This window comes from Meriones unguiculatus, chromosome 17, assembly GCF_030254825.1.
Source record: "Meriones unguiculatus strain TT.TT164.6M chromosome 17, Bangor_MerUng_6.1, whole genome shotgun sequence".
Classification (NCBI taxonomy): Eukaryota; Metazoa; Chordata; class Mammalia; order Rodentia; family Muridae; genus Meriones; species Meriones unguiculatus.
In genome coordinates, this window is record NC_083364.1 from 39,855,139 (window position 1) to 39,869,258 (window position 14,120).

The following is a 14,120-nucleotide window of genomic DNA, read 5'->3' on the forward strand; positions in this document are numbered from 1 at the left end:
CCTTCCTTCCTTCTTTCCTTCCTTCCTTCTTTTCTTCCTTCCTTTCCTTTTCTTTTCCCTTCCTTCCTTCTCTGAGTATTAAGCCTATAATATAAGTACCTTTTAGAGGGACACTTGGCATTCTAGCCATAATGCTTTCCCTGCCATATTTTATCCTTTTTAATATCATATTTAATTCTTAAAGCTTGAGATGCTTTATTTTAGCCCTTGGATATTAATCAGTTGAAAATTGATCTTGCATTCAGTATGAAGAAAAGATACATTTTCTTTGCTTTTGACACATAAAAAAAGTTAATTGTTATGGCATCACTTACTGGACAGTGTTCTGGCTAAAGTATAATACTGCCTTTGGATACACCCATACGTATGTGCTACATATGTATGTATGTTACTTTTCTGTTGCTGTGATAAAGTAACATCACCAAAGCAATTGTGGAAGGAAAGGTTGTCTGGACTTTTGGTTCCAGGAGAATATGAGTCCATCATGGCTGGAGGGGTAGCAGCAGGAGAGACAAACAGAGCTCCAACAGAGCTGCACCTCCCCCGTTCTCTTTCCAAACCAACCAGGGGCCAAGGGTGCAAATGCCTGAGCATCTATTGCAAGTCTCTATCGGATGGTTACATACTTTTGGACTCTTTTATATTCTTGTTGTCTGTTTATCCAACGTCACACTCTTCTCATGGGTCAGATTTCTTTTTAGCTTTGATGTCCGGTAAAGAAAATTCCCCTAGTTCCTCCTTCTTAAAAAACATGTTGACTAATTAAATTCATAAAATTCTTAAAATTGTTTTCAAATATTTTACTAGGAAGATGTAGAATTGACTGACTTCGTGAGAATACTCATCATTGGTCATGCTGACTGTTCTTCTCTAAGAACAAGACACATTTTTGAAATTATTTCTTTTTAAAAATGTTTTCACTAACTGCTCAAGATTTTAAAATATTCCAGCCAGATGGTGGTGGTGCATGCCTTTCATCCATGCACTTGGGAGATAGAAGCAGGCAGATTTCTGAATTCGAGGCCAGACTGGTCTATAGAGTGCGTTCTAGAACAGCCAGGACTAAACAGAGAAACCCTGTCTCAAAATCCCCCAGAAAAATTAAATTAAATTAAAAAGTCTTTAAAATGCAAAGCTTATTTTAAGGTCAAAGGGTATTAAAAAAAAATAAGGAGCTAGCCAGGCATGGTGGCACACATCTTTAATCACAGTACTCAAGGAGGCAAAGGCAAGCTGATGGCTATGAGTTTGAGGTCAGCTTGGTTAATAGAGGGAGTTCAGGACAGCCAGGGCTACATAGAGAAAACTTGTCTTGAAAAAAAAATAAAAAGAACAGCATGTATGTGTGTATACACACACATATGTGTGTGTATATATTTCTGTATATGTACATACATATGGATACCATGAAACTGTAAGTAACACTTTCATTCTTCCTTTTCATGGTTTTTACTGTTTATCATTGTGCTACTATCAAGTATGATGCTAGCTAAATCAGAATGAAAATAGTTCACACACTTGTTCTAAAATTTCTTTCACTAGATCATACCACCTTTTGACTTTGTTATGTCCAGTAATTAGGCGCCTCACCCCCCTAATGACTCAGACCTTCCTGGTCACTTTCAAAGCTCATACCAACCTCATTCAGACAATTAAGTTACGTCCAGTAATTAGGCGCCTCAACCCCTTACTGACTCAGACCTTCCTGGTCACTTTCAAAGCTCATACAAACCTCATTCAGACAATTCCACTTAATGAAGGCATCCAACCATCGGACTTTTATTTTGATGATCCACTGTCCTGTCTAGGGCAGTGTGTCTGAGCAATTAAAATCTTGTTTTATTCTTTCTGTATGTCTGGAGTCTTTAACTACCTACCCAGAATTACTGGCAGAAACCTATACTCTTTCCTTGGTATCCATACTGATTGATCTTGTTAGTTGTACCTTCTTTTATCTGCCAAAGTAATCTCTCACCTACATTTTGAAGAGCAATGATTGGTTCAGAGCTTCGGTGTTTCCATCAGCATGTCCTATCTTAACTGCAGCAAGTTTCCTGACTAGTCTTCTTATTTCAGGTGGCTGCTCTCACCTGCCTTTCTGCCATTCTTCTCATCACTGCCAAGTTTCTCTTTCTAAAATATTCTCCTGCTCATGCCTCACCCAACTTAAAACACAACACTCATTGTCTTCTAGATAAAGCTGTGGTTCTTCAGCTGCTCAAACAAAGCTCTTTATATGCAGCGTGACAGGTTTTCTCATGTAGAGCCTAGCAAAACTGAAGTTTGTGTAGTTCAGCTCTGCTGTTTCCTCGGGCCATGGAGTCTGTTCATTCTGGTCGTGTGACTCCGGTAACGTTTTGTTCATTTATCCCCAGATCAGCCGTCACGTCCTCCAGGGCCTACAGATAGAATTAAGCAAATATTCGTTAAGTACTATCTTTCTGGCAGGTGTTATGCTAGGTCTAACTCTGTAAGAATGCAGAAGGCACAGTTTGTATGCTGGTTTGGGCGAACTACTTTAGCCCGAAGCATCTTCTTACATGATTCTGTTTTAAAATGTGGATCAGACAGTTTTCATTCTTAATAAATGTTTTAAATGCAGAGGCATATGCATGGCGTTCAGGAAACACACGGATGTCAGAATGATTTATAGACAAAGTTTCAAAGAAAGATGATGAGAAGTGATGAGATCACAGCTCAGATTTGGCTGGTTTAACCACGGCTCAGTCAGTCCCACTCCTGTTTATTATGTATCTATTAAAATCTTGTGGAACAAACATGGGGGAATGGTTACTAAGATGAGCACGGAAATGGTCCTCTTACCAAAGAAGGGGCTGGGGAGTTTAGAAGGAAAGTGGGAGAAGATGACAGCTCATGTACTTTAGAATTTGGTGAGGACAATGCCAAAGCCCAGAAAAACCACACAAATCGCTCCACATCACAGACATCTGACTTGACCAGTATTCCTAGGAACGTGTTGAAGGTCTCTGGAGAGGATGGAGCTCCACCCCCTCACTCACAGTAATGCCTCCTCCTGCTGTCATGATGCTCTCCACCCTGAAAGACCTAAGGGCCCCTACTCATACTTCACCATCAGCTTTGGGCCACACACTTTCTGAATTTACTTCCTATTTTCTGGAAGAGAAGAGACTACAAATAAAAATAAAATAAAATAAAATAAAATAAAATAAAAACCATTTAAAGTAATGAGGCCCATTGAGGGGACGAAAGGGCTAACTAGGAGCATGTGTACGCGTGTGGTAGGGGCGTGTTCTGGGAGATGGGGGACAGCCATGCTTCTTTGGGATGGAGTGAGATGAGGGATGCTGGTAGCATCAGTGAAGAGAATGCCCTTGAAAGCGAAGCAGAACGAGAGGTGCTTGTGAGAGAGAATGGTCGCATCTTGTTCAGTGACCAGCGTGGGACCCACCTGAGCTGTGTTGAATGGCATCTTACAATGCTATATCTTTGAAGAAGGCAATGAGCTGGGAGAGAGGCTGGAGGTGAGAGGGGTGGGAGGAGGGGCAATAGTCTCACAGAAGAGGAAAACATACCCAGCGAAAAATCCCTATAAGGGAAAGGTGTGTAAAGAAAGAAAGAAAAGAAAGACCAGAGCAGACATTATTATGTGTAAACATCAGAAGTGTATTTTCAGAGTGTGTGGGTGGGCGAGCAGATATACACGGCGAGAAATACTCCCCAAGAAGTTACAGCCACATAATTCTAGAGCCAGAGAGGGAGAATTGCGAGGGGCGAGAGTGGCTTAGAACTTGGGGAACTTGGGGAAGCCGGTGCGCCTGAGCACCTCCCGCGCGCAGGCGGGGCCGACGGCCAGGGGCTCGGTTTCCTGCGGTCACCTGGCAGCCTGGGACAGGTAGGGCGGAGGCTTGCGGTCCCCAAGCCTGGGAGGAGCCGGAAACCGCAACCGCCCAGGGCCGGGGCGGAGCTGGGAGAGCCTCAGGTGCCCGTGGGCAGGGCCGAATCGGTGGGGACCCGAGGGGACGCTCCTGTCGCTTACCTGCGGGGCCTCGCCGAGATGCAAGTCCCCGGCCAGCGGCTGATGAAGGTAGAGGCGGCTCTCCGAGGCCCTTGAGCCTCAGTGGCCGGAGAGGCGGCCGGCATGGGCTGCAGGGGGCATGCACCGTGCCTGCTTCTCTTCACCTGGCTCCCAGCAGGTGAGCCCTGGAAAAAAAAGTTGGTCCCATCCTGGGGCCGCGCCACAGGAAGCCATTATTGCCCGGCCTTGCAGAACCGGCCACCCACAGGGCGGTGCGGGCCTGGGCCCCACTCGGGGAGCGCTGGGCACCCGGCAGGTGCAGGGGCCGGATCGAGTGTCTGCCAGTGGGAACCTCTTGTTTTCCTCCTTTATTAGCCGGGGGCTTTCTGAAGCAGATGCAACCGAAAAGAAACCTCAGCCTTTGGATTTCCGCTCCAACAGGTGTTTGGGCACTTAACGGCTAAAACTGAATCGATAGGGGCGAAAATCACCATTCTTAAACATCCTAATGCCCCCTCCCCGCCCCCAACCCCGTTTCCCTATTTGCTTCCAAAGCGTAGACAGGGCGGTGGCGACAACCATATTGGCCCAGAATGATTTTATTCTTTCCTGGCAGGCTAGATTGCCTCCTTAGTGTGTGAAGGCGCGTTGGGTGTAAATTCCAGTCTCTTTTCCACAGGACACACACTAGCACCTGTCATTTTTCTACTTTTCGCGTCTGCCTTTTCCCTGTTACCCGCTCCTTTCAGGTTTAGTTACCTGCTGTTGATGTCCCAGTACCATCCTTTCAACCTCCTCACTTGGGATTTGTGTCTTAAGGTATCTCTTGGAAACAGGGCTGTGTGGTTCTGACTGTGAGTGAAGCCTCGTAGGAGAAAGGAAAGCCAAGCAAAGGCTCTCTTCACGTTAGCATGTAGCTGTGACTCTGCAAACAAGACTTTTAATTTCCTCTGGATGGTCCACCCAGTTTTATGTCATCGACTTACTTCCCAGTTGCTCCCCTTTGGGAATTAGCTGTCTGTCCTCTTAACCTTTGGGTTGTCCGTGGAAGGCCAGCTCAGACCAGTTGAAAGCCTGTAAAGCTTTTGAATGAACAGATGTAATAGGAAGATGGAGGCAGAATTTCCTTTCTTTGAGCTAGAGGGTGGCTCAGGTGTAACCGCACCTCACCCAAACTAGAGTCTACAAGAACTTAAGCTCAGTGCTGAAAATAAACAGGGGAGGGTTGCAAAAGGGAAGGGATCTAAGGAAAATCAGTGTGTGGGGGGGGGGCACACTGGCTTTTGGCTTTTTCTGACACCTGGAGGTTTTATAAATTGTCTGTACCTAACAAGACTGTATGCCAAACGTACACAGCGCACAAGAAGCTTACAAAGCCTCAACTGAGTTTCGGTGCTCCGAATGCCACCACAACAGTTAGCTTAGACCCTAAGTGCACATCTGTAAGAATCCTGGAGTCAGCTACAGTCTTTTCTCTTGTGTGTTGAATCTTTCTTTTCCAAGTCTGTGGCAGGTGGGGACAAAATTCCTGTTTGAGTTGTCTTAGGAAAATAGAGGTGTGCTTCCAACAGCCACTGACATTCTCTTTCCCAAACTGGGACTTCTGATGTAGCAATCTTCTGGGCAGAACAAGGATACTTGCAGATGAAGGACCTGTTAACATATAAACTCTGGTCCTTGGCGCCTTAAATGTTTTAAACTGTACAGTTCTTTTTTGTTTGGTTAATGAAGAACATTGTCAACGGGCATTTGAAAAATACAGCTACGATAGCCAAATATGTCTTAGCGTATGCAACTTGCTAACTGTATAGAGACGTCAGAAAGCATGGCCCCCAAGTCTCTGAGCCAGCCTCAGGACGTCCGCAGCTGGGATCCTGAGACAAGATGGTAGGTAACACAGAGTGTGGTGCTAGCCTGGCCTTCCTTAAGTGGAAGCTGGTCTGTGTTTTCAAGTGTGTGGAAAGTGAAGTCTTCGGTGTTTACCGATGGGTTCACTTTCATTTCATAGATGAGAAACTGAGGCCCCAGCACTCTGAGAGGAAATGGCTACAGATACTGCTCCTGAATGTGTGGACGGCTATGAGTAACACTCCATCTGTTGTGTGGACCAGTGGCTCTCAACCTGTGGGTCACCACTCCTCTGGGGGTCGAGTGACTCTTTAGCAGGGGTCACCTCAGACCGTTCGAAAAGGCAGACATTTACATTATGATTCATAACTATCAAAATTACAGTTATGAAGTAGTAACAAAATAATCTTATGGTTGTGGCGGGGGGGGGTCACCACAGCATGAAGCACTGTATTAAAGGGTCACAGCGTTAGGAAGGTGGAAAACCACTGCTCTAGGTGATGTCTTTTTGGGGCTTGTACAGCTGATGTCTGTGTGATTCTGATGATTTGCTGAGCTGCAGTAAACAGGGGTAATGATACACATTTTATACAGTTTTTTAAATAAAGATTAATTAAAATGCAGGCTTTAAAGTACTGCTTGTAAAATGTGAAGGAAGGCTTCATAAATATTAGCCATGGTGATAATGCTAGCTATGATTTGGACCTAAGTAGGACTGTTTAAAGCTCAGAAATTAACCCCTCCTTCCTTTGAGGCTAAGAGACTGAAGGAACAGTGAGATGCCTGTTACTGTAACAAAATAATTGAGACAGTCAAGCTGCAAAGGGGAATGGCTTATTTTGGCTCAAAGTCTTGGAGTTTTCAGACCATAGTTGGTTAGCCTCGCTGCTTTTGGGCCTTTGGTCAGGCAGCACATTAAAGTGGGGGCATGTGGTGGAAGATGCTGCCTTCCTCAAGGTGGCGAGGAATAGAAACAGAGGAACAGGGCCAGCGTCCCAGTATGTCCCTCAACTTTACCGATTACCTTCCTCTAGGCCCCATCCATTAAGGTTCCAACACTTCTGAATGGTGCCAAACTGGGGCCAAATCTTTAACACGTGGGCCTTTGGGAGACGCTCTGAGCCACAACTATAGCAGTGACTGTGGAGTCTGAGTTTATGCCCTGCCTCAATGCTCACAACTTCGAGCGAATTACTGCAACTCTTTCCATCTAGAAAGCAGGTGAGTTAAATCTTTCCCACCACTGCTGCCCACACACCCAGCCAGGCCACCTCTTTTTGGGTGGGTTACAATCAAGCCCAGTGGCCATGGCATAGTTTTCATGCAAGCAGTCCTGAGAATGGACCCATCTCCCAGACTTTCCTTATTTTCCAGACTGTTCCTTATTTTTAAACCAAACGCCACAAAGTATCCCTCTGGAAAAAAAAAACTGTAGAGACATTACTTGCTTGCAGTATCTCACTAAACAATGCTTACCAAAAATTCTCCCACAACTTGCAGTAGCGGGCACACGTGTGTTGCGTAACTGTACAGCAATCTGTCTTCATAGGCAAGACTTATAATGTAGGAACAAAAGGTCCACAAAATCTGTTACTGAGTCAGCTAAAATGAGAGCCACCTAGAAATGTTATTGCTATTTAAACTCAGAGGCAATAATCCCCACCAACACTATTGAGTAGGAAACCGTGTTGTCAGTTTTTTGAAGACTATCCCGACTGTACTGCATTTATTGGAAAACCCTGTACTTAAAGTGTGCTCCTTTGTGGTCTAGCAACTTGTTCCGTTTTGCTTGTTGAGAAGAGTCAACCCAACTCCCTGATTAGCATCTGAGTTTCCACAGTTGTCAAGTGTAGGCCTGTGATAGAATTGTGAAGTCCCGGAGGAAGGTGCTGAGGTCAGGGAGTCCTGTGAAGTTCCCATCCCTATGCTCTGAGCTCTGCAAAGATCACTGGCCAGCTCTGGGTTCTTTTGCTATTCTTAGAAGTCACTTTTTTTTTTAGGAAGTTTTTTTTTTTTTTTTTTTTTTTTTTATCACATGAACATCTGAATTCTTGTTCCTTAATGCAAAATATTAAGTGAGGCTAAGATAAAAGCACTTTAGCATTTGGCATTACTGGCTTATAGCTTTAATTCTTGATTTTTGTCTGCTCCATGAGTTTATTTTTGGTCTCAAGTTTAGCTTTCCTCTGATTCTAAAAGGATTCATGTCATTTGTGCTTCTATAAGCGATTTTTGTTTGTTTGTTTTTTTGAGACCAAGGTCTCTCTGTGCAACCCTGGCTGGCCTGGAACTCTCTACGTGAACTAGGCTGTCCTCAAGCTCACAGAGATCCACCTGCCTCTGCCTCCAGAGTACAGGAAGTAAAGGTGTGCGCCACTACGGCCCACCTGTAGAAGAGTTGTGTTACTTTACAGAACCACCAGCTACCCAGACATATCCTTATGCTGTGGGGAATCTGACAGCTGATGCTAGGTGCTGGGGGCAGAGGGGCGGAGAAGACTTGGAACTAGTGAAATCTTATAAGATCCACAGTATGATAGATAGTGACGTGGGGCCTCTCGGGGTGAACTGTGTGGTGGGAGACTGCTCACTTGGAACCTCCCTGTCCCTGCGAGGGCTCCTGAAGTCCCTTCCAGTATTCCCATTCCTCGTTACACACAAGGAGAAATCATCCCATCTCCTGTCTTACCTTGCTCCTCGCCTCCACCCCCAGCTGTTAGCACAGATAGGAAAATCTGGATCCAGGGAAGCCCTGTGTGTCGTGGTGAGACGCCACTCAGGAGAGCAGGCCCCCCCCTGCTCCTTCCCCCAGTTCACACAGCAGAGCAGGTTGGTTCGGTGTGGTTGGCTCCCGATAACACGGAACCAGAGTGAGCGATTAGCCCTCGTTGCCTGGATAGATGCCAGTTAAACATGGAGGCCCAAACACAATGCAACGGAGTCAAGTGTTGGGTAATTAATCTACCTTCTACCTGAAATTTTTTTTTTAGCATAATAATTTATTTTGTTTTTGAAGTCCTCGGGGGAAAAATAAAACTGTGCATTTTCAGAATGCACATCAGGCCATTCTTTGTATTTTTATGTGTGGCCGTATTACTAATGGTTAACTCTGAGTTTATTTCATGAACTTTTTAGAACACTTAAAATTGGTTCCAAGTAATTTAGCCCGTATTGAGTTAATTTATTTTTTTTTAAACATGCTTAAGGCATCGTTTTATAAGCTCCTGTGCTGGCGAACAAAAGCAGCCATGGTCCTGGCTCCTGAGATTCTTATGGTTTAAGGAGGATTCACAATGCTGCAGATACAGAACTGTGACTAAGGCTACAAAGCCCTAAGGCACCAGGAGAACACATAAGGGTTAGATATTTTTTCCAACCTGGAGGCCCTCCCGAAAGACATGCTTGAGTTGAGGAATGGTCATCTGAAATCAAAGGAATAGCATGTGCCAGATCACCAGATAGGAGCTCTGTGAGTATGAGGCAGGAAAAAAAAAAAAAAAAAAAAAAAAAAAAAGGTCAGTGAGGCTGAGTGGAGAAAGATGCAGACTGTGATGAGGACAAGGAAGAGCAGAGGACATGATTCGAATATGGGTCATGGTGGGGAGGAATGTGTGTGTGTGTGTGTGTGTGTGTGTGTGTCTGTGTGTGTGTGTGTCTGTGTGTGTCTGTGTAGTGGAATGGAGGATCTTAAGGAGTCTGAGTTGGGAGATGAGCAGCACTGTGGGATCCATATATTGGGGAGCCACAGAGGCTTACCGTAACAGCTAAGCTAGGGCAGTGTATGGGCTGGAGGTGATGGCTGAAAGTGATGGCGGCGTGTTACTGAGATGGCTGTGAAGATGCACAGAGATCCCAGGGGCACTGAAGAGATAAGAAAACCCAATGTGGCCACATTGTATATGAATAACAAAGGAGAAGGAGACATTAAGGGTGGTTGCTGAGTTTTGGTCTTACTCATCCACTAAAATGGGAGTTTAGACAGAGGATGTTGATTTAGGAATTGGGCTCGATTGAGAATTTAAAATACCAAAGAAGAACCATCAGGAGCGTTTGGCACATGTCCCTGCCAGCCCCTTGGTATATGTACAATGGCAGGAGCTGGCTTCAAAGCTCTGAAAACCCTGCCAGACTTGCTCATAACAGATTATTTTATCTGTGTGCTTTATTGTTTATTCAACAGTAATGCGTGAGGGCTCACTACTAAGTCCCCATCCAGAGGATGGGTTTCAAGAGCACAGAGCCTGTCTTCTGGAACAGTGTCTGGCCCAGAGTGAGCACTCAAAAATAAATGTATGTGTGCATTCTGGTGGGGCCCAAATTTGCATATGCTCTGAGATTAGCGTGTGGGGTCATGAATCACCAACCTGGGCAGATGACTATGGGAAACCCCAAGCGTTTGCCCCTGAAACAGGTCCTGTCCTTTCCCACTGGTAACCAAAGGAATGTCAAGTTCAAGTTACCTGAGCAGTTACCTTTGTAAATTTTTTTTTCCACCTCGTAGTTTTTCACCTTTTTTTTTTTTTTTTTTAAAAAGATTGCATGCTTCCCCTTTTTGGAAAGATTGTGGTAAAGCACAGGAGTGCCGTTTACTGTTTACAGGAATATAACTTTAATTTCTGAAGTCGCTATTAAAACATAAAAAAGTTTATTTCCTTAGACTTGGCAAACGCTATGGGATAAAAATATGCAGGTTAACAGATAATGACGTTCAAATATCCGTTCCAGCAATTCACAGCATCGTTGTTTCTACAGTGAAAGATCAAAAGCAACACAAACTCCCATTATTAGGAGAATTTGCAACACCTTATAATTCACAGAATGATTTCATGCAGTCACTGGAAACAAAGAGATCTGTAGATACTCATATAGAATATGTTGGTCATTTGAAGATAAAACATGGTTGCTAATCAATGTACATATAATTCATTTTGAAAAGTCAGGGAAGGATGTGGAAGGATGCACGCCAGACAATCAACAGTGACTCTTTACATGGCAAGCAAGAAGGGACAGTTTTGTTTGAAGCTTCTTGTTTATGTTATATTAATAAACAAAAAGAAAAGAGTTTCTATGCACAGTGGTTAGAATAAGTTTGTGAAGGTCTTTTAAAGTTGAGATTTTTTTTTTCTTCAAAATTTTATTTTTGCCAGGCGTGGTGGCGCATGCCTGTGATCCCAGCACCCAGGGAGGCAGAGACAGGCTGATTTCTGTGAGTTTGAGGCTAGCTTGGTCTACAAAGAGAGTTCCAGGACAGCCAGGACTACACAGAGAAGCCCTGTCTCAAAAACAGCAACAAAAACCAAATAGAAGAACATGATTTTTATCTGTGTGTCTGTACATGTATGATCCTGTGTGTCTGGGCTCCAGTAGAGGCCAGAAGAGGGTATCAGATCCCCTGGAGCTAGAAGTACAGATATTGTGATACAACCAAAGTGGGTGAGCAGCAAATGCTCTTACCCAGTGAGCCATTTCTCTATCCCTCGGAATATTAAATCTCAACCATTTTGAAAACTTAGCAGGAAAATAGGGTAGTGTAACAAGAGCAGGGCGGCGCTTAGGATTTTAGGAGGCTCCCGTTAAAATGCACCTTTGTGGTTTACTAGCTATGTACCAGAATAGGCCATACCTTTGAGGAGTGCCACTGATAAACTTGAGGAAAAGAAAGAAAGAACTTCTGTTTGTCTTTGTCTTTTCTTCAGAGGTAGAGTGCGGTGCATGATAAAGCACGTGGTATCAGGTTTGACAGAGCAGGGGATTCTCAGTCTTAGTGTCCTCATTGAAGCCTGGTACTTAGCTTCCCTTCCCTACAGCCCAGCTCTGCATGCACGGGTGTAATTCCTCCTCCACTTCCCCCATCCACACCGCTCCCTGTGTTCCCTGACCCTTCTTATCCATTGCTCATTGCTGGTCCCTTTCCTTTTAACTTCTCTCATGTTTGCTCTGTTATCTAAGGCAGTGTAGCAAGTCCTGATGGTAAATACACTTAAGGAGATAGCTGGCCCAGACATAAACTCTGACAGGATTGAACCTGTGTGCTTTTGGTTAACCTGCAGAGTGGAGCTGAAGTGCCTGCGCGTTTGCAGACACTCGGCCAAGCAAGCTCCCATCAGTGGAGGACCAGGCCTTATACTCCCCAGCCGGGCTCTGGGTCCCTATTTACCTCCTTGTGTGGGGGAAACTTTGCATTGCTGTAACAAGAAAAACTCAACTTGGGGTGGGAAAAGGTTTGCACTGGCTCAGAGCCTTGGAGGTTTCAGGTCATGGCTGCTTTGGGGACTGTGGTGAGTCTGTGGTAGAACCAAGTGACTCACTCCACAGCAGCGAGATGGTTCAGAAGTGAGGAAAGCCGGCAGGCATCCTCTGTCTGTCCTCTCTGAAAGCATGGCCCAGTGGTGGAAAATCTTACTTCGTTCCCCCTCTCAGGCTGCACCATCTCGGGACCCCGCCTTTAACACACAGGCCCTTTGGGACATCCCAAGTACGTACAAAATGGCTTATGGCCTTCAAGCACAACTTTACATAGGATGGAAGGGAAAAAACCATCTAGCTCCTGCCCCCGCCCCCGCCAGAAAGGCTTGACTCAAAGAAAAAGAAGATGGCATCTCTGTTCTGTATGAATGGCATCTCCTAGAAACTGTAGCCTCTTTTCTCATCTGCTACCACACACCAAGTTAAGAAATGTAGTGGGTTCTGCATGCACTTGGGAATACATGGCCTTTGGCTGGTGAGATACCATGCCTTTGGTCTGCTTTCCTTCAACTTCAGTGTAAGATGGCAGTCCCCACTTGGCACAGCAAAATGGTCTCGGAAAGTACCCGGTGTCGGGAAATGAAGAATCCCCTTCCCCTTCCCTCCTTCCCATGTGTTCTCATAGTTCATCTGAAGTTTCCATTCTACCCCTAAATGACAGGTCTCCGCTCCCTTCCTCTTTCACAGAAGTGGCAAACTATGAATGGGTTTGCTGGGGTGCAGAGCTGTAGAGCGGTCAGTTTGCTAACTGCGTTTGCAGGGCAGAGGCTATCACGACAGCTTGCACCTGCACTATTTCAATTCTTTTGGGATGGTTGTCTTTAACATTCTGGCCTTAGGTGATCTTAACCTCTTAATCTAGATGAAATACGCGCAGAGGACATGGCGGATGGCTCGTGCTCATTCTTCCACGATGTGCCAGGATCTTTGCTTATCGGGGGCATGTAGCATTCTAGTATGAGACAGATATTGCCATTGTCTGATGTCCCGTAGCTTGAAATAACTCATCAGGTTTCTAGAATGGGGAAGAGGGTGTTAGGTTCGGACTGTAGGCAATCAGGCCCTAGACTTTAATGTTTGCAAGAGAACATGATAGATAGAGCTAGGACATTAGTTGACAGACTGGGCATAGGAAGGGTCACAAGATGAAGGGAATTTGAGAACTTCCCCAGGTGGCACACGTTTTTAACCCCAGCACTCAGGGAGGCAGAGGCAGGCAGATCTCTGTGAGTTTGAGGTCAGCCTGGTCTACAAAGCGAATTCCGGGACAACCAAGCCTACACAGAGGAACCTTGTCTTGAAAAAATCCAAAGAGCCAAAAAAACCCAAGCAACCAACCAAATAAACAAACAAACGAGAATTTGAAGCTTTTTAGTACTAAGTTTGAAAGAACAAACAGGCAATGAGGTCATCCATAATCAGAGGGTTTCTCATTTGAATTTGAACTTTTCCAGCCCAGATTCTGTGGTTCTTCAGGTCACTTCCTCAAAACCTCCTGGGTTAATCACTGTGGATGTCCAGTGTGGTTCTTTTTGCAGAGTAAAAGGTGTAATCTGAAGAAAAGGGAAGGTGGGACAGTCTTGCTTTTGAGATGGAGTAATTGCTGCTTCCTTTTCTTCTCTACCTTTCTGAACATTTCTACTGCTTGTAGGGGTCTAGTGCCTGATGTCCACTTGGAAGAGGACCTTTGCCCATTTAGGAAACACTGTGGTTTTGAGTTTGATATCAACACTGGTATTTATTGAATTAGATGTGCGCTCAGGCACGTGGAGTATTGGTTTAAACCTTCTAACCCCTGTCCACATGAAAGAGCAGAGCTAAGTTCCATCATGGAGGTGGGTGTTAGAAAAAAGGACCATTCGTCCATCACTCGGTACCAGGTAGATTCTGAGGACCAGCAGCAAGCACACAAAGGTATGAGAGTGTTCTGGTACCTCCTCTCCCTGTGCTTCCCCACCATCTCTGTATTTGTATGTGGCAGAGCAGAGGTGAAGATGTGTGATTCCCTACAGGGCATTTGAGGGTTCCG

At 45.0% G+C, this 14,120-nt stretch overlaps 1 protein-coding gene across 2 annotated transcripts in view; it reads left to right on the plus strand.

The window, feature by feature from the left end:
• The first annotated feature begins 3,949 nt into the window (after positions 1-3,949).
• Ildr1 (immunoglobulin like domain containing receptor 1) overlaps positions 3,950-14,120 on the plus strand; it is a 34,477-nt gene continuing 24,306 nt past the window's right edge. The window contains exon 1 of one of the 2 annotated variants that reach the window (XM_060370343.1): positions 3,950-4,175. In XM_060370343.1, the coding sequence (XP_060226326.1) occupies positions 4,121-4,175 (55 nt within the window). In that variant the 5' untranslated portion in view covers positions 3,950-4,120. The remainder of the gene's footprint in view (positions 4,176-14,120) is intronic. The other variant, XM_060370342.1, reaches the window with a different exon arrangement.